The sequence below is a fragment of the Sturnira hondurensis genome, unplaced genomic scaffold (assembly GCF_014824575.4).
Source record: "Sturnira hondurensis isolate 20B ecotype Veracruz unplaced genomic scaffold, ASM1482457v3 Scaffold0016184, whole genome shotgun sequence".
NCBI lineage: Eukaryota > Metazoa > Chordata > Mammalia > Chiroptera > Phyllostomidae > Sturnira > Sturnira hondurensis.
The window spans coordinates 4481670-4505062 of record NW_028088815.1 but is presented as its reverse complement, the minus strand read 5'-3'; the positions used below and the strand labels follow the sequence as shown (position 1 = coordinate 4505062).

Here is a 23393-nt window from a genome sequence, read left to right as displayed (position 1 = left end):
CTCTCTGAAGTGACAAACGGCTATGGTCAAGAATCATAATTTGGCAACAAAACAATGAGGTAAGACACACATATAAAGGTAATAAAGACAGAGGTAACCAGGCATTTTCATGGAGAGCACTATAAACTGAAATGCAACAAAATCATTTAGAATATTGACTGACATCTGGGGTGGGGGCGGGGCAGGGGACCATGAGTATATAAGCTCTAGCTCAGAGGAGAGGATGCTGAGACTTCTCAGGTCAAGCAAAACCCAACTCCTGACCAACTTCTGATCATGTCCTGCTGTAGTAGCTTCACTGAATGGTGCTGCAGCAACCCCAGTGGCCCAGCCGCCACCATCTGCTCCTTTAACAAATGCTGCTGGTGCAGAGTCTGCCTGTCCAGTACCAGTCCACACCAGATCAGCATCCTCAAGCTGCATGCTGTGTCCCATGCCCCCCCATCCTGTTGGTTGCTCAGCTTCTACCACCTGCCTCTTCAGCTGAGTGGAATCTCTCTGATGACCCACACTTAGTCTTGCTGTGAAGGGTCTTGTGAGTCCCACTGCTAACCACCACACATTTTTGTAGACACCAGCAATGGGCTACAACATGTACTACATGTCATGTTGTCTGGGCTTTAACAAATGCTGTGGCCAAAAATATGGCTTTACATACAAAACTACAAAACTACTTCCCAACAGTCTTCAAATGTTCATTCTTTGTTCCATACTGTGTTCTACATTCTTGAAAGGTTTACTGCTCACTGAGATAGAAGAAAGAAGTTCACTAACTAATAAACTTCATTTTTTTCTGGCTTAGCAAGCAGAAAAGTAATGGTACAGACAAGAAATTTTCCAGTGACATTTTCCAGAAGTCCGAAGTTACTCCCTAGTATTGGAACTCCTAAATTATTTTTTTCTGTTTTTTTCTACAACATCTTTTCTTTCTCTGAGCTCTTCATTATTTTCATTCACAAAATCAGTCTCTCTACCCTGCTGGTGCCATGAAAATGGTCACTCGTATCTCCAACTACAGGGAGCATAAGTGACCCACAGCCCAGGTTCTGTGCTCTGAATTCTGCTACTGCATTTACACCATGGCCACATCTTGCATGGGCTTTCCCCAGCAACTGACCAAGGGTGTCAGGAGTACCAAAGGAGGTTTGTTCCTGGGGAACACCAGAGTCCTCTGATAGTCAACCTGGGCTCAGGGACTTTCCAGTAGCCTTGCTCAATGCTCTGCATTGCACTTAGAATTGCACTGCAGTCTAAGATTTTTCCTTCCTTCTCTCTCTCCTTCTGCCATCTGATGGTTTTCCCTCTCTCTCCTGGGCTTCTTTCCCATTTTTTCTCATAGTAATTGCTCCTAATAATCTCTTATATAGATAACCTTATCTGATGACTACACACTAACACAATGCTTTTTTCCGATGAAAAGCTTAGGTGCATGATTTTAGCAGACTGGTGCTCAGTTATATTTCTCTAGCTATGTCTATTTTCTTCCTTGCCCAAACCTGAATCTCCATCTGCAAACTTTCTTGGGCTATGCCATTGTGTCTTGTGGCAACAACTGCTGGTTGCCTCCCGATATCCGTTCTCTCTTCTCTTTCATGGTAATAGAACCTCAGCATTTTAACTGAGGGCATAAACACTCAGAATAAAGACTACATTTACAAGAATCCCTTGCAGGTAAGTGCTAGCTAGTATGTGACTAAACCTGGCCATTGAGGAAGCAACAGGTCACATCCAGGGGAAGATTTATCTTCTCCTTCCCACTGGCTCCACAAGGGCATGGTGGCGAACCCAGTTAGATGGGAAGTATGAGCAGCAGCACTCCAGGTATACACAGCAGTGAGATGGAAAAAGTCTTGGTACCAGATAAACTTTGTGGTACAGAACCCCCATACCAGCTTGTACTTTCCTGTGAGAAGAAATAATATTTTTTTCTTTAGTTACTGTTATTTTAGATCTCTGTGACAGGAGCTGAACCCATGGCCCTGAAGCTTAAGATGTATATCCCAAACAAAACTCGTCATGTCCTGTCTTGCTTGGTAAACTACATCCTAATTATCTCTCCCAAATGCTCTACTCGTCTATGCTCTCAAACATAGTATCTAAGCAACCTTTTTATCCCCACTAAAAACTAACTTTACTACATTCTATTTGTTTAAGTCAGGTTTATTGATATTTGTTATATGCACTAAAATTCACTCTTTAATGTATACAGTTTGGTAAGTCTTGGCAATGAATATAATTGTGTAACCACCATGACAACCAAGATATAGTACATTTCTTTCACCATAAAAGTTCCCTGATGTCCCTTTGAATTCATTCCCCCCACCCCCAGCCTCTGGAGACCACTGCTCTGTTTTCTGTTCCTAGGATATTTTCTTTTTCTAGAAGGTCATAAAATGGATTCACAGAGTATAAAGTCTGCATGGCCACAGTGACTTCCTCCACTTAACATAATGCTTTTGAGATTTATCCATATTGTTGAACAAATTAGTAGTTTGTTCCTTTTTATTACTCCATTGAAGTATTCCACTGTATGGAGTTACCATATTTGTCCATTTGTTAGTGAACATTTGGTTGTTTCCAGTTTTGGGCTATTATGAGTAAAGCTGCTATGAACATTCACATACAGATCTCTCTGTGAATAGAAGTAGAGTTGCTGGGTCAAATAATTAGTTGACTTAGTATTTTCTCTTATTCATTCATCCTTTGATTATTCTCATTCCCAATCCCACCTCTTCCACCCAGTGAGAGAGCTAAAAAACAAACAAACAAATAAACAAACCCAGACACATAAAAATGACAGGTATATTAATCTGTTCCACAGGTTAAACTCCAGGGGGAAGACAGATTCATTGGTATAAAGTTCACAAGCCATGCTGCTAACATTTATATGCTCTTCCATCTTGTCATTCCTGTTGAAGAACCTATGCTACCTCTCTATGGTCTTTATCAAATCATTGGCTGCTTGGCCTCAAAGCTCCCAATTATCTCATTGTTGTTTCTATGTTGATCTTGTTTTGTTTTTTAAATCTCATGCATTTTTTAAAAGATTTTATTTATTTATTTTTAGAGAGAGGGGAAGAGAGGGAGAAAGAGAGGAAGAGAAACATCCATATGAGAGAGAAACATCACTTGGCTGCCTTTCTCGCATGCCCCCAGCTGGGGACCTAGACTGCAACCCAGACATGTGCCCTGAATGGGAATCGAACCTGTGACCTTTTGGTTGACAAGCTGGCACTCAATCCACTGAGCCACACAAGGCAGTGCTGTTGATCTTGTTTTTCACTCTTTCCCTCTACTCGCAGCCTGAGGCCCACCACAGAGGCCTTACCTGTGCATGAGTTCTCTCCTGTTCCTAATGCTTATTCTCTTCTCTCTAAATGTGGCATGTTTCTAGGCCCAGGTAAAGTTCCATCTCTATCTCCTCATTAATCTCCTATCATTTGGGGGCTCACATATACACCTTCTTGCATTCTTCTCCAACTGTTGCAAGCTGAACGTCTTTTTTCTCCAACGACTCTGTCAGTTTCAAGGTTGAGGATGCATCCTCTACTCCATGTGCATTTCTCAATGTTCTGTACATAGCAAATAACTGTTCAAAGTATTTATCCATGGATGAAAGTATGGATGTGAACATTCTGCCATCACCTATGTACATGGTTTACACATATAATTTAGGAGAGGTCCAAACAGTCCATTTAGAACATGAATCACATCATCTTCCTTCCACTTTTCAAATAAAAACTCTTTCCTTGCTCAGTTAAGCCAGAAAATGGTTGTAGGTTAAATAAGTGACTCTTAAGGGTATATACTCATCCTATCCTATGCCAGGTTTTCCAACTTCCTTGAAGTACACCTGAGTAATGCCAGCAATTTGCTTGATTCTGTGTGGGAGGGCAGGAAATTCAAAAAGAGTCTGCTGAAATTACAGTTGCTAAATATAAATGATACAAAAGAAATACCTACAATATATTACTTATTGAAGCAGAGTGGGGTTGAGGGTTACAAACTTAGCAGGCCTCCATGAGGTCTACTCAAAAACCACTTACTTTAAATTCCAAGCATATGTCACCTATGAAACACTCAAGTCTAGCAAGGAAATGCTTATTTTAGATGCTTGTTCCAAGAGAGGCTCTGATACGCAGCCTTTCTCAGCAAATGTTATACAGTGTAGTTTAACTTGACTGGCTGGGGATGGGAAAGTGGACACATGGCCACCTCCATTCTCCTCCATCAGAAGAGTGTAGCATCAGAAACAAACAGAATAGCATGCAAATTTATCCCTCCACATAAATATGCACCAGATGGAATGACCCCACTAACACAGGGAGTGTACACTAAAGGCCTCAGCTCAATATACATGATGTCTCCAAATTCTGATCAATGCCAGAGAAAACACATTCAGCAACACCAAAAGCATTATCTGGTCTGGTATGAATCCATGGCCTAGGTATACCTACAAGACAGGCATGAGCCTGGTTATGGCATTTGAAGAAAAACCAATGAGGAAGGAAATCAAGTCACAATTATAAACACAATGGATAATATTATTAATCTTCAGTCAAAAAATATTAAAACTCTGACAGGATTTGATCATGATTCTGGAAATCACTGATGGTACAGCAATGGTAAACATGACTTTGTTCCTTAAATTCAGAACATCCTTAAGACTTAAGTATAAGATGAACATAAAAATAATTCAAACACAGAAAACTCATTACTCCTAAGATATAAGGCAAACTGAATGAAGGCTTCAAAAATGTGGGAGAAGTTCCTAGATCAATAACATGTGATTTAGGGAAACAGTGGCATGGTTTCTGGCATGACATGGAAATGTGCAGCAATCCCAGGTGCTAAGTAGGTGTTTTGAATGTCTTTTTATAGTAAATTATGCTATAGTTGAGTTTTCTCCTTTTGGATGTCAGTGTTTATTTTTAAACTGAATAACAATTTTAAAATAAGCTACTTCTAAAAACTTACTGAATACTGTTTTAGGACCAAAATACAATTAATTTCCAGAAAAGGATGTACATGGTAGCACTTGAATGGTCTGTTTTGTGGAGTTCCAAAAGCAATTCCCAGAGTCTATAAGAGAATTAGGTTATGAGACTGGAGATGGCAGTGCATCTGAGAGAGGCTGGTTCTGACTTTAGCTGGAGTTCTTGGCTCTGCTCAGTTGTGTGACCCTGGGCAGGTTACTTCAGGGGTCCATAGTTCCATCTCAACCTCTGTGACATAAGAGAGGAGCTGGACCAGAAAGTAGCTTTCGGGTCTCTATCATCCCTAAAGGTCTATGGTTTAATTTGGCCTCTGGAGAAAAGAATGCATGCAACTGAGTTCCTTTATTAATCTTCTATCACAGGTCTCAGAAAGATGTTATTGATCCTTGATTTTATATATACTTCTTGTGGGTGTTTCAGAACTGTCACTTCCTTGACTTTTGTCTCCATGGTCTAATTGTACACTTTCCCACCTAATTTCTGTGAGGTCAAAAACACACTACAGTTAACTCTATAACCCTTGAGCCTGCATATAATAAGGGCTCATGGAATACTGTATACACAGATCAGTTACATTTTAGAATATAAGTGAGCCATTAATCTCTCTGAAGTGATTACATTTACTTAGAGCCAAAAATAATTTTTAAAAAATCCAGTGGGACCTTATTATGGACTGAATCGGGTCCCCTCAAAATTCCTATGTTAATGTCCTATACCTCAGAATATGATAGTGTTTGGAGATAGGGTCTTTAAAGATGTAATTAAGTTAAAACAAGGTCATTAAAGTAGGCCGTTAATCCAACAGGGCTGGGTGTCTTTATAAGATAAGAGATTAGGACACAGACACCCACAGAAGAAAGACAATATAACAGCACAAGAAGAAGACAGCCATCCACAAGCCAAGGAGAGGCCTCAGAAGCAATCAACCTTACAGACATCTTGATCTTGAACTTTCAGTCTCCCAAATTATGAGAAAATAAATTTCTGTTATTCAAGCCATCTAGTTGTTACGGCAGCCTTAACAAACTAATATAGGCCTAAAGTCTAGCCTGCATGTGACAACATTCTTAACAGAAAGATAATATATACAAAGAACCTGCATATATGCGGGTGTATGCCCCATGTACGCATACACACACATATGCTTGTACACTAGCTGCCCTGCCAAGTAGGAAGTCTGCTAATACTTTTTCCTTGGCAGGCTATTGTAGCATGATTTAGATGGTGTGTTACTCTGTGGAAGCCAGGGCCCACCTCCAACTGGCATTTCTGTGTGCTAAAACTGGATTGGAAAAAGAACAAAAAAATGGACACCATCTGGTCAGGTGCCAGTGCCCACTCTACTACAGAAACTGCAGCTTTAGGTTCTGAACCGCCAGCCTTCTGCTTGACAAAATCCATCAGCCTTTCCCAAGCCTTCCTCCTAGAGTCAGATGGCCAACATTATTAGCCTCCCTGCCTGTGACTCTGCCTTCCTTCCTACATTCACTGATAGAGGCTGCCAGGCAACACAACTGCTCCCTGTACCAGTGCCCCCCGCTCTCACCCAAGCTCTTCAAGCTCCCACTTCTGTACAGCTACAATGTGGCAAGAATTCACAGTTATAATGGCAACTCCAAGACTGCATTTCAGAAGGAGCTGTGATACATCTACCTGTGTTCACTGCCTTGGAATTTTATAAAAATCAATCTAAGCTCAGACAGCCAGCAACAACCAGTCACACCTTGACAGGCATCAGTCCAGAGATGAGCATGGCACATACCCAGGCACCTCAGAGAGGAGACTAAGTTGTCTCAGAGTCAATTCATTGGTTACAGACATGAAGTAGCATCAGAGACCCATCTAAGTCCTGGTGAAATTTCTAAGATGTTCAAGACACTTAGAAAACACCAGGTAAATGTGCTTCAAATGAATGCTTAAACTACTATTCCCATTTCAACAAACTAGATTTCTAAGCTAGTCAAAGGAAAAAAAACACATTTTCCTTTGGATTTAATAGCACAGTACTTAAGAAGCGTGGGCTTTAGAGCCAGAGTGGTCTCAAAACCTGGCTCCCTCCACTCACTAGCAGCATGGCCTTAGGCAATAACTCAAGCATCCTGACTTCAGTTTCTTCATCTGTAAAATGAGGGGTAACACTAATACTTCCCCTATAGAGTTGTTATAAAGCTAAAATACTTTACTACTAGAAAGCACTTAAAACAATACTTGTAAGTGGAACACAGAAAGTGTTAATAAATGTTAGCTACAAATACAATAAATTGTATTTTTCTCTAAAAACTACCATACAAGCCCTAATATGAGGTGACATACCTTAACTTTGGAGTTCTCTATCAAATGCTGAGCCATGGATTTTATCAAAACATCAAAGAAAAACCATGAATACTAAAAGAAAAAAAAAAGATTCCAATAAGAAAAGCAATCAGTTACATGAGATGTTTATTCTCTTAAGCTGACAATGTTACTGACATAAGACAGATGTGACCAAAAAACAAGGCTGAACCTCTCAGTAAATGGTCAGACTGGAGGTGTATGGCAGGTACTCTCCTGCTTTCACGTGTCTGACAGCACATGACTTCATCCCCCTAGGAAATAGGGCGCAAAAGCTCAGCATGACATAACCCACACAAGTGGTGCTGCTCGATTAGACATACAGTCTTTCCCCTTGGCTGAGTCTTGCCTGATGACACTTGCCTGTATAATCTCTAACTCACAATCCCCCAATGATTTAAATATAATGACTTATTAACAGCTAGACGCCACAAAACTTTGAGTATAATAATAATTCGCAGCTTCCATAGAGGCACTATGGAAGTGGAGCAAAAGCGGTATTGAAGAACTGACTCTGTTACCACTTTTTAGGAGCTGGTGATTGTCTCTAAAAGCACACAAGGTAAACTGATCAAGCTGAGGAGTATGAAATTTTTTTAATCAATTTAAATACTGCAGAGTCACACTGGCTCTCCCAACATACCTTAAGTAGTTTGTTGCTGGTGAGAAAGTCAGCAGAAGGCTTGAGAATTGTGGTCATGGATTTGGTCAGTTCTTCATGCACTGTCTTATATTCAGAGGCAATATATGGCTCAGCCTTATAAGCATACTTTGAAGAAAAGGGAAAGATCATTTAATGCACTCGTTCTTCAAGATGAGCTGAATGCTGAAAAGACTCCAAAAGATGAGATCAGGGACTGAGATACAATTGCATGGGGGGGGAGAGGAAGGTATGGACACGGAAGGTGAGAAGGGTCGTTGTCATGTGACAGAAAGAGGCGGTTCAGGATGTCTTTGGGGATCTTATCAAAATATTGTTAATCACCTGACTCAGGTCAGTGGTCATGTAGCCCACGGCTCCACATCCTAAGGACTTCATGAAATGTGTCACACAACACTAGGTAACTGATACCCTGAACAAGCCAAACTTCATTTTTTAAACAAACACACAGCTGTAATTCATAGAGTGTCAAAGACTAAATGGAATGTGTGTAACTGTTTAGAACAATAACTGGCACTACGTTTACTAAGTATTGTACAAAAACGAAGAACTTGTTGGTATTTGTCCCAACAGCATCTCTTGCTGTCCTACATAGTCATCTACTTAGATGATGGCCAGGGCCAACCTTCCTGTCTTGGGAGAAGCAGTTTTCCTGGGAATTTTGGATGGAAAAAAGAAAAAAGAAGACAACAAGCTATACCAGAGGCCTAGCTAAGAGTAAGTTAATAGCCTTCTTTCAACTTCCACATCATTTGGGTCACATTATTTGCAAAACCCACTAAAACAAGAAATGCAGTTGACAAAATTACAGTAAGTAAATAAATGAACAGCTGCCCCTCTTTGGACTTCCTCTCATGTAGATGCTAGCACTGGTTATGTGATATAGAAGAAAAAGCGTAGGTATTAAGTTTCATCCCAACATACATCCAAAGACAACTAGATTTAAAAAAAGTTCTAGAAGGAAAATTGGAGAGCCACAGATATAAATGACTGGGACGATTTATTTTACATACCTTAACATATGACCTCAAGTGGCTCTCCAATCCTTCCTCATGGCACTGGGCAACCACATGAATAATGACCCTACATACCATAGGAATGAATAAAGCAATGAATAGTAATGTGAAAATGGAAACATTTCATTATCATCACAGCATTAGAACAATGATGATCCTATTTGCACCACAGGAAATAAGGCATTAGATGGGATCTCTACATATGGGATCAAAAGAAATGTCTTAAATATAATGTTTAACACATACTAGCATCCCAGATATGTATGGCTATGCTCTTTCATGGACAGACTGAAGGGAAGAAGAGTATCCACCTTTCCATGTCTCTCACCGTGTCACGTTGACAGCGACTTCCTCATGAGTTGCTCTGGTGAGGACTCGAAATAGCTGGTTTAGGATGGTGGGCAAGAAGGCAATCATCACATGGCCTTCTATCGCATGCAGGCTCTACAGACATGGAATACCAAAGTCCAAGTTATCCTTTTATAAGTAAACCAAGTCTAAGCAACTTCCACTCAATTTCAAAGAAGGATGGAAGAAGTCCATCTAAAGCAAATGGAAGGCAGTGGCAGGCAAAAAAAGGGACCAAGATGTCCATGTTTTAATCTGCAGAATCTGTGAATATGTAACACAGCAAAGGGAAATTAAGGATGCTAACCAGGTGGCCTTAAAATGGGAGATGCTCCTGGATTTACCCAGGTGGGCCTGATGTGATCACAGGGTCCTTAAAAGTGGAAGAGGGAGGCAAAAGAGGAGAGTCGGGGGACATGTGTCTAAGGAAAAATGGCCTGAGGTACAATGGCTTTGAGATGGACAAAGTGGCCACAAGCCAAGAAATGGGGGCAGTGTTTAGAAGATGAAAGGGGTAAGAAAAGAGATTCACCTCTACTTCCCAGAAAGCAAACTTCCTACTAATAATACCTTGATTTTAGCTCAGTGAAGCTCATGCCAGACTTTGGACCTACAGAAGTGTAAGGTAATAAATACGTGTTGTTGTAAGCCACCAAGGCTGTGGTAATTTTTTACAGGAGCAATAGGAAACTAATAAAAGGAATGTTCTTCAAGTCAACATATGTAAGAGCTCTTCTTCAAGTCATATGGCTCATAAGATAGTTGAAAGGGGAATTGGCACAGCAATAATTCAGGATTCCCATTCCACTTTCCTTGCTTACATCAAACTTCTATTCCATTTCTCATGTTTCTTATATTTTGTCCCCATGCCTTGAATGTCCTTTTAACTACTCTCCTTTTAAAATGTGTTCCCCTAGAATCATGTTCTGAATGGAATTCCCTCAGACAAACCCTCCTTGCTCCCATTGTTCAATAATTCTAAGAATCTCCCTGACCTTGCACAAAGCTGGGGTGGTGAAATACATGATCTGGTATGTTTTTTTTGACCCATCTAGTATGTGTTCATGAAGCTTATGTCATAACCTAAAATGAACTAGAAGTTCCTAAATTGTGGGACTAAAGTCACTGCTCCTTACGTTCCTCTTCCTGTGCTCTGTGCCCATGAGAACTCACATGATGAGCCTCTGTAAGTGAGTGGTTGTCTGTGCAGGAAACAGTGTGTTTTAGGTCTAGCATGAGAAGAGTATACATGGGATGAGGACGAAGCTAGGAGAAGCACTATTTCTGAGTTTCCTCCTTGACACTATCTAAAACCATACAGAAGCTGTTGGTATGAGAGCATCTAGCAAAAAGCATTCTTACAAGACTCACCACCAAACAGAAAATCCAATCAACTCCAAACTCTTTAAAAAGGGCTTATTAAGAAAGCCATCTGATACCTTAAGATATTTTACAAGTTCATTCCCTAAAGCTTGGGCTCCAGATTCAGTTTTCTGACAGTACTGGAAAAAATTATGCAAATGCTGATCCTGGGGGAGGGGATAAAGAAAACAAAATGAAAACTTATTAACATATTGGCTGTGAAAATAGTAATATTTGTTTCTTGCAGTAGGCATGTTTTATTTAGACTATGAAACTAATAAAAAAATGAAAACATCAAAAAGATAAAAATAAATTTTAAAATAGGTTTCAAAAGATCTTCCAACAAAGGAGGAAGACTGTTAAATATTACTTGTACTCTTCATTTATTTCAGTACATGAGTACCTTATATATACCTCTTTTCTTCACAAGAGACTTACAGAGTAAAAATATATCCATATAACATATCAATTAGACTTTTGTTTTGCCAAAAAATCATACAAACTCATTCACAGAGCAACCACTGCTAATTTTAACAGAATAGGATGTACCTGAGTATACACTGTGGAAACCAGGTGAGTTGAAACTTTCAGCAGCGGCTTGCTTCCATCTACCCATTTAATTTCAGGACCACAATGCTGAAAACATGGAGGGAAAAAAACATCCCAACACGTTAGTGATCTTGTCTTCAGTCCCCATCTTGAATGAGGGCACTGATGAGGTACTGAAGACCCAAACAGCTCTGGGGACCTGACAGTCATGCCTATGCCTGGCTCACAGCAAAAATGCAATGAACACTAATTTCTGCCCATTTTCTTTCTCCAAGTACAGTGCTCTTCATAGTGGATCTTCTAAATTATCTTTTCTGTTTAGTTGCAGCTATAAGAATTACTGTCCATTTGAGAGGGAAAAAATCCTATTTCACTAGTGACTTAACCAAACTTGACTTTTGAGATTCTAGGATGGCACAAGGTGCCAAGTAGATGCAATACAACAGTGAGTATTCCTGGCACAAAGGGTCAACATCTGTCTGTACTTATTTTAGTTTCAAAAACTTCCAACATTTCTCTCATGTTCAGATTAGGAATTATAATGGAATGTTATTTGATTTACCCTTATTTTGGAATATTTTAACTTTAAAATATTTAAAATTTAAAATATTAAATTTTAAAACAGGTTAAATAATAAATATTTAATATTTAAAATAACTTTAAAATTTGTCCATAACATGGGTCCACATTTAGCACTACTTAAAATGTAGAGAAACATTAAAAGCCATTCAAAATGAAATGAAACTAACCTTATCTAAGCATGTCTATAATTTCTAAGATAATTTAAAAAGAATGCAAAACCCACAAACCAACTGGAGAAATCTGAGACAATTCAGACTTTAATGAATCAGAAAGGTATCAGAATGGGATAGCACATGGATAAGAGATTTGCTTAGACTTACAGTAGGTTGGAAGACAATTACTAATCATTTGCATGACCTTAAACACATCTTTATTTGAGTGTGGCTGGTTTGCAGAGATTTTCTAGCTTATCCAACATCTCCAAATTTCTACTGCATTCAGTATCTCCAAGTCTCCACATCCCTATTGAGGCACTGTTACTTCTGGGCTTATACTAAAATTATAACTATAATTCTAGATTGTGATATTAGCACTGCCTTCAAATGGCCTAAGTTTACTTGAAAATGAATAATTAAAGCCAAAATGTTGGGACTGGCAAAAAATACTATATGCTTTTCTGTGTTACTGCTGCTTTAATTGGTCTTTAATGTTTTCTGAAGGAATTGGGATAACAATCTTAAAGTCCTATACCCTGCCCATCCCAAGCTCTTGGTAGCCAAGGTAGCCAGATGGGAGATTAGCTGAGACAGGAATGTGCTGCTCATTAGTCACCACCCTTCCATCTTTCAGGAGGGGAAGCCAGGAATATCCAACTGTTGAAACAAAGCACAAAAAAATTCACTGTAAATATACAAACACTTATGAAAGAAAGCCAATGTTACTAAATTGCCTGCTTTTTAAAAACTGTCAGTATCAATCAAGGTAAAGAAACTGAAAAGACCCTGAATACAGTCTCTGCAGAACATTGTATACAATGTACTCTGACTGCTTTGGGATTAGAATTCTAAAATTATTTTTTATGGAAATTTACATATACCAGCCAGACATGCTACCTGCACAAAGGTCATGTGAAAACTCCTTTGTAAAAGGATGCAAATTCAGATCAAAGTAATATTTAAGAACCTAACATGTAAGTTATAAACAATCAAAGGAATGATGAAATTTCAGACCTTGTGTTTCAACAACATCCTTCTTCTTTGTGCTTCCTTTACTTGAACTATCACAGCTGACATGGAAAAACGTGAACAACAAGTGGTGCTTTTCGTGTAGCTGGGTGGGCAATTCTATTTTAATCTGTAAGGGAGACAACAATTTTTTTAATATTCTAAAACAACAAAATTTCTTTTTTTAAAAGATATTCTCATTTATTTTTAGAAAGACGGGAAGGGAGGAAGATAGGGAGGGAGAGAAACATCGATTGATAGACTTTAGTACACACCCCAATTGGGGACTGAACTCAGGCATGTGCCCTAACTGGGAATTGAAAGGACACCCTTCTGGTTTGTGGGACAACTCTCATCCAACTGACCCATACCAGCTAGGGCAAAAAGCAACAAAATTTCTTGGTGAAAGCAACCACACAATGTGTCACCCAATGCGTACATGTACATCTATCTGGTCTCTGGTCAAAGAAATCTGAGACTATAACTTGTGGTAAGGAAGAAAGGTATTCTTAATACAATGTTATACTGTTATGGTCTGAATGTTTATGTTCCCCTCCGCAAATTCCCCCAGAAATTTGTGTTCAAATTCACATGTTGAAATTCTAGCACCGTAGGTGATGGTTATTACGAGCCTTTGGTGATTAGGCCTTGAGGGTGGAACCCTTAAAAATGGGACTAGTGCTCTTACATAAAAGAGATCCTACAGATCCCTTGTCCTTTCCACCATGTGAAAATACAACTGAGAACCTATGACCCAAGAGATGGCCCTTGCCTGACCATGCTGCCAATCTCATTTCAGACTTCTAGCCTCCAGAACTACAATAAATAAATATTTGCTGTTTATAAGCCACTTAGTCTGTTATACTGTGTTACAGCATCATGGAACAGACTAAGACATTACTGACCAGAAATAGGAGAGTTGATATTCCAATTCTAGACGGAATTGGAAAACACATGAGAGAAACCACTACATTAACTTAACATAGCCAAGCCATGACAAAAAACAAGGGTAGAACACTTCTAAGTAGAATTCATTTAGTAGTTTTAAAGATCTACATATAATTTTATATAAGGAAACCTAACAATAAGAAAGGTCTAACGAACATAACTATATATAAGTATGAATTTGAAAAAAACTATGTCAAAGTTATTTATTGTGGTTGTGATAGAAGAGGGAGTTTAACTTTTTATTTTCTATATTATCTGCATTTTCCAAGTTTTTATTTTTTACAATAAATACATTACTTCTATAATTTAAAAATATGTAAAATAAATAATTCAACATTTAGTTCTATCATTGTGTTCTCAGTGTAGTATGCAGCTTCTCCTGAATTTTGCTATACTAAGCAAAGAACTTAAGAGTTTTCCTTAAAACTGGTTAAACTGGGTTTTCCCTTGAAAACCTTACTTACCTCATCATAAAATTCTGGGTTTTGGTGATGGTGTAAAACTGCAGCAAGGGCGTTTCTTGTGAACACCGGCCCACCAGGTCTGCCATAAATGCACTAAAGTAAGAATTAACAATGGAAAACACCAGCATTCAATTAATAGAGTAAGAAATTAAACTCAGAAGTGCTGTAAAGAACACTCCCACAGCATAAACTTCACCACCTTTGATGGATTTCTTCTGCCCGTGAGACTATAGACCTGCAAACCCCCTTACTCCTGGGCCCAACTCACCTGCCAGCTCACCTCTCTGCCCTCCCTGCACTCTCCCTCCCCTTCCTCCAAGTTGTAGCTCTGAATCAGACCCTGCTCACTATGCCCTTTCACACTTCCATGTCTATATGCTATACAAATCTCCTGTCCCAATGATATTCCCTTCTATGTGCCCCAAGCAAAGGGTGCTGATGCACCCTTCAAAAAAGGATTAATTTCTTCCTCTGTGTCCCTCCAGTATTTTTCTGTTCCAATTTTCCAGTTTGGTAAAGTAAACCATTTCAGTACCTTTTGTATGCCAGAAGCTTTCCACCCCCATAACTGTCTTTCCCAGCAAGCTATTAAATTTCTCGAGGGCAAAAACTACACTGCATTGTTCTTTGCCACTTCCTTCCTGCAAAGTCATTTTCACATAGTTTATCAGTAAAGAATTTGAGCTCTGGAGCCAGACTGCCTGGATTTGAACATCAGTTCCTCTAATGTAGGACCCTAAACAATTTATTTAAACTCTGTGCATTAATATAATCTAAAAAAATGCAGAAAAATAATAGTACCTAACTCAAAAGACTGTTATAAAAATTAAAGGAGTTTAATAATACCTATGAGGCTCTAAGAGCAGAGCCTGGAATATCAATAATCTACTACTACTATTATTGCCGTACTATAATAAACATTTGATAGATGTCAATCAATTATTATTATTATTTCTATTATTAATGTTGGTAATGTAATTCTTAGTAACCATTCAATGCCTGGCTTACAGTAGGTACATGATTAAGTTTACTGAATAGAACATGCAAGAAGCCTTCATCCCTAAAAAGTATAACAAAACAGAAACAGTCAATTAGGAATAAGAGCTCAATTATTCCATATTCTGTAAGGTTCACCATATGTGGTTACATATTATGTTATACTTTTGTGTTTGTGTCAATTAAAATGTGCTAAATTACTTTAGTTGTGTAATATTATGCAACTGTATCATTAAAATGGGAAAATGTGAATATATTTAAAAAACAAACCTTCAAAGGTTGAGAGTCTTCCTCATCTGAATCTTTGAATTCAATACAAATAGCAATATTTCTGGCCTGCAGCAATATTTAAAGAAAAAAAGAAAAGAAACAGCCACAATATATGATATTTATCAAGGAACATGAGAACCCAAGACCTACAAGAGTTTGATTCTAAAAATGAAACCTCAATCTTTATACTCACCTTGGCAAAAGACTTTTGACTGTCATATTTCAAGTACTTAGGATAAACATAGAGGTGACTGTTATAGATAGTATAAGGCTGAGTGTGTTTTGGTATGCAGGGCACAAACTCCTCTACTTCAAATGTGATTGGAGTTTTACTACAGGTTTCAAATTGCTTTATGGGAATGTATGATGAATTGATACAATCTGAAAAATTAAAAACAAACAAATTGAAGTAAAGACCAAACAAAATTTTGTCTGCAATATTTTGTCTGCAACACAGAACTTACACTTACTAGGAAAGTCTGAGGAAACATTATCAATGGTAATGTCTAGATTGCCCAAAATTACTGGGAGCTTAGCCATCTTCTCAGGTCTGCAAAGAGAAAAATTAAATGTTTATAAGTTAGGTTAGCTCTAAAACCTAAATTCTAGAGAGAACTTCGCAGAGAAATACAATGCAAAGACACAAAAGTAGTTTTAAAGTAACAGGTAAAATTAGTTTGAAAAACACATTTATTTAACTCAATATATGCAAAATATTGGTTTTTCAATATGTAATCAGTATAAAGAGTTCATTCTAATTACTCAAAACCAGCTGTGTTTTTTACACTCACAGCTAAATGAGCTGAAATGCAGTTAGAACTTGCTATATAACAGCCGCGTGTGGCTAGTGCCTAATGAGTTGGACAGCAACATCATCATATATTCTTGGCTCATTTAGAACCATGAAAATTCATAAGTAGAAGTCATCTTAGTTTCTAATGTCTAGCAAAATGTTGAGTACAAAGTAGACACTCAATGAAGTATCTGAGGTTTGTATTTACCCTGACTCAATCCAATACAGGAATCTCTTCTGTAATACGCCTGACAATCACTGCTTACCTAGTGACAAGAAAACTTTCAACACAGCCATTTCAACACAGCCAGGTAAAATTTACCTCTCTGAAACTTCCACTCCTCAAGGGGCTTAGTTCTTATGTTTCTCAATGTAACACCTTTCAACCATCTATAAACAGCTTTCTGAAGTCTTCAATTCTCAGCCCTTTTGCACCTTCCTCCAATGCCATTTTACTCCTAGAAGAACATTCCATTTATATGTGGCACCTAGAACTGCACAAATCAGGCCCATTATGGCCTGACCACATAAAGACAGAATACTGTGTGTGTGTGTTTAAATTGATTTGGTGGAGTGGAGAGAAAAAAAGAGAGAGCGAGATGTTGTTCCACTTATTTATGCATTCATTGGTTGATTCTTGTATGTGCTCTGACTGAGGATCAAACCCGCAATCTTGTCATATCCTGACAATGCTCTAACCAGCCAAGGCCACAGCTGTCTGGTTTTGAACAATACATCCATCAATTAATGCTATTACTTTTAGGTAGCCACACCTAGTGATGTACATGAAATTTACAACTACCTAAAATCCTTAAATCTTTTTTCATATGCTTTACTCTCTCTCATGCTACATCTCTCCATTCTGTATTTTGTATAATTATGCTTTTGGAAATCAGAAAAGAATTAGATTTTTATCTTTATGAAATTTCATCTTTGTATACTTGAGCCTGTTCTAGTTCATCAAAACTCTCTTAAATCCAGGTTATAACATTTAATGTATTAAGATATTCCTAATAGCTTTATGTCGTGAAGACATTTCACCAGCACATTATATTCTCTTATAAAAGTCAGTGATGAAGACAGTGCACAGAATATTGGCTTGAACAGGTTTCTTCTCAAATTTCTAAATGCCCATAGCTGGAATGACACTAGCCCATTTATCACCCTCCCTGGTATCTGGTTACTCCAGCGACTGAACAACTTGTCTACGCAAGTGTACTACACTTCTCTGACTTGTTCATAGGACATCTTGGAATACACACTTGTCAGAGGCTTGCCTCTGTCATACAAGCTTAGCAATCCAATTAAAAAGAGAGAAGCAGAAATGTGATTTAGGATGACTAGTTCAACATGACATTAGTTATCTTAGAAAACAGAACAGTCTCATGTTTCTTTGTAAGTCACCAGTTTATTAATGATGTCTTTCAGACACTGCCAAGAATATCAAAGCACACTGGCCTCACTGGCCAACAGATTCAGCATTTGGTTTTATTCCAATTTTTGAAAAGTTCTTAAATTCTGTTTTTAAGATTCCTCTGATGTTACTGTTATCTACTAAGCAGTCACACATAACTTGTCAGCATACCCCTGGGGTATTGTTAATCTGAATCAGATTTCCCTAACAGTTCTAAATTCTTGCCTAATAATAACTACGGAGTACACTCAGCATATTCATCTGTGCCCACCAGTAGCTCCAACCTGCAGAATCACTTTCTCTCAGGGTTCCTTCTCATTTCCACATCAGCATTTAAATGAACAGTCTGAAATCCTAAGATACAACTATCAGGAAGGCAAGTCAACAATTTTCACACATTCTGCCTCCAGTTAAAAGTTTTATGGCCAAAAGACTTCCAAGTACGGTCCAGCATTACCCCTACATTTTGTGCCCATTCTGTGATTTGTTCACAAACCCAATATCCTTTTCTACTACCAGAAAGTTGTGCCTTCAACAATCATTTGCAGAGAGCTGCCAACGGCCGTTCAAGCACTGTATGCTCCAACAATGATACACTGTTGGAACCTCTCTCAGCTCTAACAAAGCTTTTGAGGGGCATCAACCCTGTGACCCATTGGTGTCTACACAGGTACACATTTTCTTGACATAATGACTTGCTCCACGTCTTCATTTGAACAATTTAACCCTGCAACATACTACAAAACATTGCATTCCACGAAATCTTAGAGCCACCTCTTAAATTGTATTGGCTTCCTTGAGTCAGAAATACGTTGCTTATTACAACTAATAGTTTTACATGTAACTACTCAAGAGTATAATATTTCACTCCTTCCTACTTATTTTCACCTGTGAATAAATATGTACTTTCTTCACCACTTTTTCAATCACACTGAGATCACCCACCTATAAACTTCTGAGAGTTGGATTTCTAAGCAACAAATTTTGAACATTCTTCACTAGAACTCTGTGTACAAAGTATTATATACTTCTATGTCTAACTATACTTGTTTCTTATTCAGGTTCCTCCTTCTGCTGGGAACGTTTACTTCTAGTTGGTACTTCCATAGAGGCATTATAATGTCCAAATACAATGTCCATTTCCAAGGAAGCACAGATCTGATTTTCATTCCATACCACATAGCACCTTGGTTTTGTGGAAGCTATTTCTACCAACTTAAATTGTTTTTAAAAACATAATCTTAAATCTATTACAAAAGTTCAGGGTTTTTTATTGAACCTGGCTTTTTAGACAGCAAAACCTCACACAACAAAAATTCCACTTTTTTTAATCTGCATTTGCAAAGTGATGATGCTGATGACAATGACATGTTATACAAAGTGAATTCTCTCATGACAGGGATTATTTTTTAATGCTACAACATGTATATATTCTATGCAAAACTTACAATAGTTGAGAAGAAAAACCCATCCTAAAAATGCATTGATTAAATAAATGTATAATGTAGAAACACGTATGGTGACTGGAATTTGGGCAAAGCTTATATCTGTGTGTAAACCTAGGAATGAGGCTGAAACTCCCTCTCTCTCAGTAAAGGGAAAGGTTTTCTTTCCCCACTGCCCATACATTCCTGCTGACTCGACAATTCCCACAGGGGGAAGAGGAATGGTATCACAAACTAGCAGTCATTTCAGGCCAACAGGTTTGGTGTCCCTACATCTGTGTTTTTGTACCCGGTTCTCTTCATTCTACCTCCCATACTGACACATCAATGTGATTAACTAGCAGTGTAGACATGCTTGGATCTGTTGGTGGCGGTGAGTCTAATCTTCTAAGTGTATTTTATAAAGGGAAATATTACTTACAGGCATTGTTGGTGTCACTTAAACAATTTATATGCAATTGAAAAAAATATGAGATATTTTTGTTTAAATAAAATCACCGAATTTATGCATTGGAGAAATTTCAATCTGCCTTTATTAAGTGTGTATGATGTAATACAACATCACATTAAGCACCATGGATAGAAGACAAACAAGATATGATTCCTAGCCTCAAGAAGCCAAAAATTCAGCAGACACATAACTACTCCAAAGAGTTTACCTAAGCCTCTACCAGAAGGCAGATCTTGAGAGAGAACAGGGAATGAGACTACCATTCACAGTTTGAGAAAATCACCCTTACAATATATTCATTCATGAATATATCCATTTATTCCCACCACAGTTCTAGGAGGCAGAGCCATTACAACTCCCCTTAAAAAGAAGAGGAGATTCAAGCAGAGAAGCCAAGTGACCTGGCCCAGGTCTCCCAACCTAAAAGTGAGATATGGAAGGGGTTTTGAATGATGAGTAAGTTTGCCTTGGAGAGACAAAAGTAGAAGGGGAATGCATATGCTGTATGTGTTTGTCACTTGTATGCTACTGCTTGAGGGGACAGAAAGTGACACAATTCAGGCAGAAGGCAAAGCATGATGGAGTGAAAGCTCACAGTGAGTTCAGGCAAATAGCCCCACCTGCCTTGAGTGCAGTGTTAACTAGAGAGAAATTTCAAACTTGAAAACAAAGAACATAAAAGTATAAATAAACACACATATATCAATCTCATGCAAGAGCCCTGACAGTGTTATTATCTAAATTACCCAATGTGGTAGGATTAAAAAGGTCTACATTTAAAGGAAATACTCTATTTTATACTTTGCCTTCATGTCTTCAGATTTCTTGCAGAAGTGAGGAAAGACATCACCATGAGCAAACCAAAGTGTAAAATACATACCAAGTCTCTTTTCTTAGATAAATACTTTATAAAGCATGTATACCAGCAATACTATCTGACAGAATTATTTTCTCCCTAAATCTTGGACAGTATCCTCTGGTAATGATTACAAAGGATGGAGGGGGAAGTGGCTTATGAGCTTTAGCAACTGTTTTCTAAAGCGGGGGCAGCTTGAGAAAAAATTTCTCATCCATATTAAATGACATTTTGAGACAATCATGGGAATAGAAATAATACCTCTGGATTCCAGCTGGTACCTAAGCCACTGACATAAGATTCTTCTTTATGAAAAACAAAGAGGAAAGAAAAAGTACAATGATAAGGTTTTGAAAAAATGAAAAGAAATCCTTCACTTCACTAACTCTACTGTGAAGAACACAGGCAGCGGACACTGGCAGTTCTCTGGATTCTTGTTGAGCAGGACCACTGCTCCCTCAGTGCCGTTGCTCCCAGAGTGCCATCATACCTTCTGATGCCAGTAGCACTGGATCCTTATTATCATGTTCGTGTATCTCCCATGGCCATCTGGAGCACACTCTACCCACAAAGTCCTTCCTACCGAGCACACGCATGAAGGCCTAGTGTGTATGCTGGGGGTAGGGGGACCCACCCCATGCTCTGAACCAGTGAAGGTCTGTGCTGTTTACTGCCTGGCTACAGACTCTCAGCTCAGATCATGTGTTGACCAAAGGCCCTTTAAAGTCCTACCCTTTGGCCTCCACTGAAGAAGGCAGATCCAAGAGCTACAGCTACTCTCGAAGAGCTGTCACTGCAGGGGAAGCTTCAAGAGCTCAGCTAGGAAGTAAGTTCTAAGACATGGCTTCCAGCCTCCAACATGTGTTTAAAAAACTTCATTGTTTGTTTTGTAGGAATATAAAAGTAAATGTTAGTTACAAAAAGTGTCCACACACAATCATGAAAATTGCCCTGCCTGGTATGGCTTGGCAGGGCATTGTTCCACAAAGCAAAAAGGTTGCTAGCCTGATTCCAGGTGAGGGCACATACCTGGCTTGCAGGTTCAGTCCCTGTTTGCAGCACATGCAAGGGGCAACCAATCGATATATTTCACATCGTTGTTTCTCTCTCTTTCTCCCTCCCTTCCCCTCTCTCTAAAAATAAACAAAATATTCTTAAAAGATTGTGAAAAGCTATAAAGTGGAAAGTGAAAAATCACTCATAAACCTATCTCTCAGAGATGACCATGACTCACATTTTGGTGTCCAGCCTATATGACTATTTTTATGCCAGTCTATCTTTCCATCTAACTAGCTATCCATTTATTCCTTTATATATAGAAGTATATATAAAATATTTTCTTTTCAAAAATGAGGTCATAAAGATATACTTCTCCTTCCTAATAATATAGTACGTTCACCCTCCTAAGTGAGTACGTTCAGACCTACATGATGATCACCATGATTACTGAGAACTGCATGGTAGTAGAGTAAGGGAAAACTGTGATCTATCCAATTAAAGGTGAGTGGAGTTTCCAAATAAACAACTTTTATTCTACAAAAAAGGCTAAAAGTTTCCTGGGACTCAAATAAAAACATGACAATAATTACTGTGTAACACATTATCTATGACAGTATATTTCTTGCTATAACTAAGTAAAGGTTTTTAAGAGGTATTAATTAAGGCTGTATTTAGAATTCTGAGAAATCAGGAGAGAGAGAATTAAGAAAATGGTGCAAATGGCCCTGGCTGGTGTAGCTCAGTGGATTGAGCACAGGCCTGTGAACCACATGATCGAGGTTCAATTCCCAGTCAGGGCACATGCCTGGCTTGCAGGCCAGTTCCCAGCAGGGGACTCAAGAGAGGCAACCATACACTGATATTTCTCTCCTTCTCTCCTTCCCTTCCCCCTCTAAGGATATATAAACTAAAAACAAAAAAAAGAAAGAAAATGGTGCAAATGAAGTGAGAGAAAGCTAACCAGCCACTCTTAAGTTCTAGGCAAACTAATAATTACTTTGATATATATATTTCACCCCCCCCCCCCAAAAAAAAAATCCAAAACTGAAAGGTCCCTGTGATACAGAATAGTCAGTGGCTGGCTCTTGGCCATTCTTTCATTTCATTGTCTTTTAATATCCTCACTTCTTTCTCACTGTGGGAATTCTCCCAGAGAAATTCTAAAACCTACACCCCTAGGAAAGAAAATCAGTTTTTATACGTTCAGAAATGAATTCCTTATGATCGAGTGGATAAGAGCAGATTCTCAGCCAGAATGACTTCCATCACTGCTCAGCCTCTCTTTACCATATTGTACGGGTTGAGTTGTATTTCCAAAGAGATATGTTTAAGTCCTAAGCCTAGTACCTATAAATGTGACCTTATTTGGAAATAGGGTCTTTGTATGGATTGGCCAAAATTTGTTGTTTTTTTTCCCATAAGGTGGCTCTAGTAGTACTTAGCTATCTTTAACTTCATTCAAATAATTTTGTTAGATTATATTGTGACACCTCCACAGTTGGATAGACCAGCTGAAGTTGACAGCGATCATATTGAGACACTGAGAACAATCAACATTATACCATGCAGGAGATAGCTGACATACTCAAAATATCCAAATCAATCAAGTTATTGGTGAAAATGAAAAATGAGTCTTTTATTTTATGGGAAAAAACATACTTACTTTTGGCCAACCCAATAGATGTAATCAAGTGAAATGAGGTCAACTAGGGTTGGCCTTAATCCAACATGATGTGTTTTATAAGAAG

The 23393-nt window shown here is 38.4% G+C and overlaps 1 protein-coding gene across 22 annotated transcripts in view; it reads right to left on the bottom strand.

Moving 5' to 3' along the window:
• DOCK9 (dedicator of cytokinesis 9) overlaps positions 1-23393 on the bottom strand; it is a 354977-nt gene that overhangs the window by 111000 nt on the left and 220584 nt on the right. For all 22 annotated transcript variants that reach the window (XM_037065816.1, XM_037065821.1, XM_037065829.1 and 19 more), the window contains exons 16-27: positions 16158-16237; positions 15881-16068; positions 15688-15753; positions 14422-14514; positions 13016-13139; positions 12537-12658; positions 11265-11351; positions 10793-10882; positions 9334-9449; positions 9003-9072; positions 7972-8097; positions 7311-7382 (exon numbers count right to left, since the gene is read on the bottom strand). In XM_037065816.1, the coding sequence (XP_036921711.1) occupies positions 7311-7382; positions 7972-8097; positions 9003-9072; positions 9334-9449; positions 10793-10882; positions 11265-11351; positions 12537-12658; positions 13016-13139; positions 14422-14514; positions 15688-15753; positions 15881-16068; positions 16158-16237 (1234 nt within the window). The remainder of the gene's footprint in view (positions 1-7310; positions 7383-7971; positions 8098-9002; positions 9073-9333; positions 9450-10792; positions 10883-11264; positions 11352-12536; positions 12659-13015; positions 13140-14421; positions 14515-15687; positions 15754-15880; positions 16069-16157; positions 16238-23393) is intronic.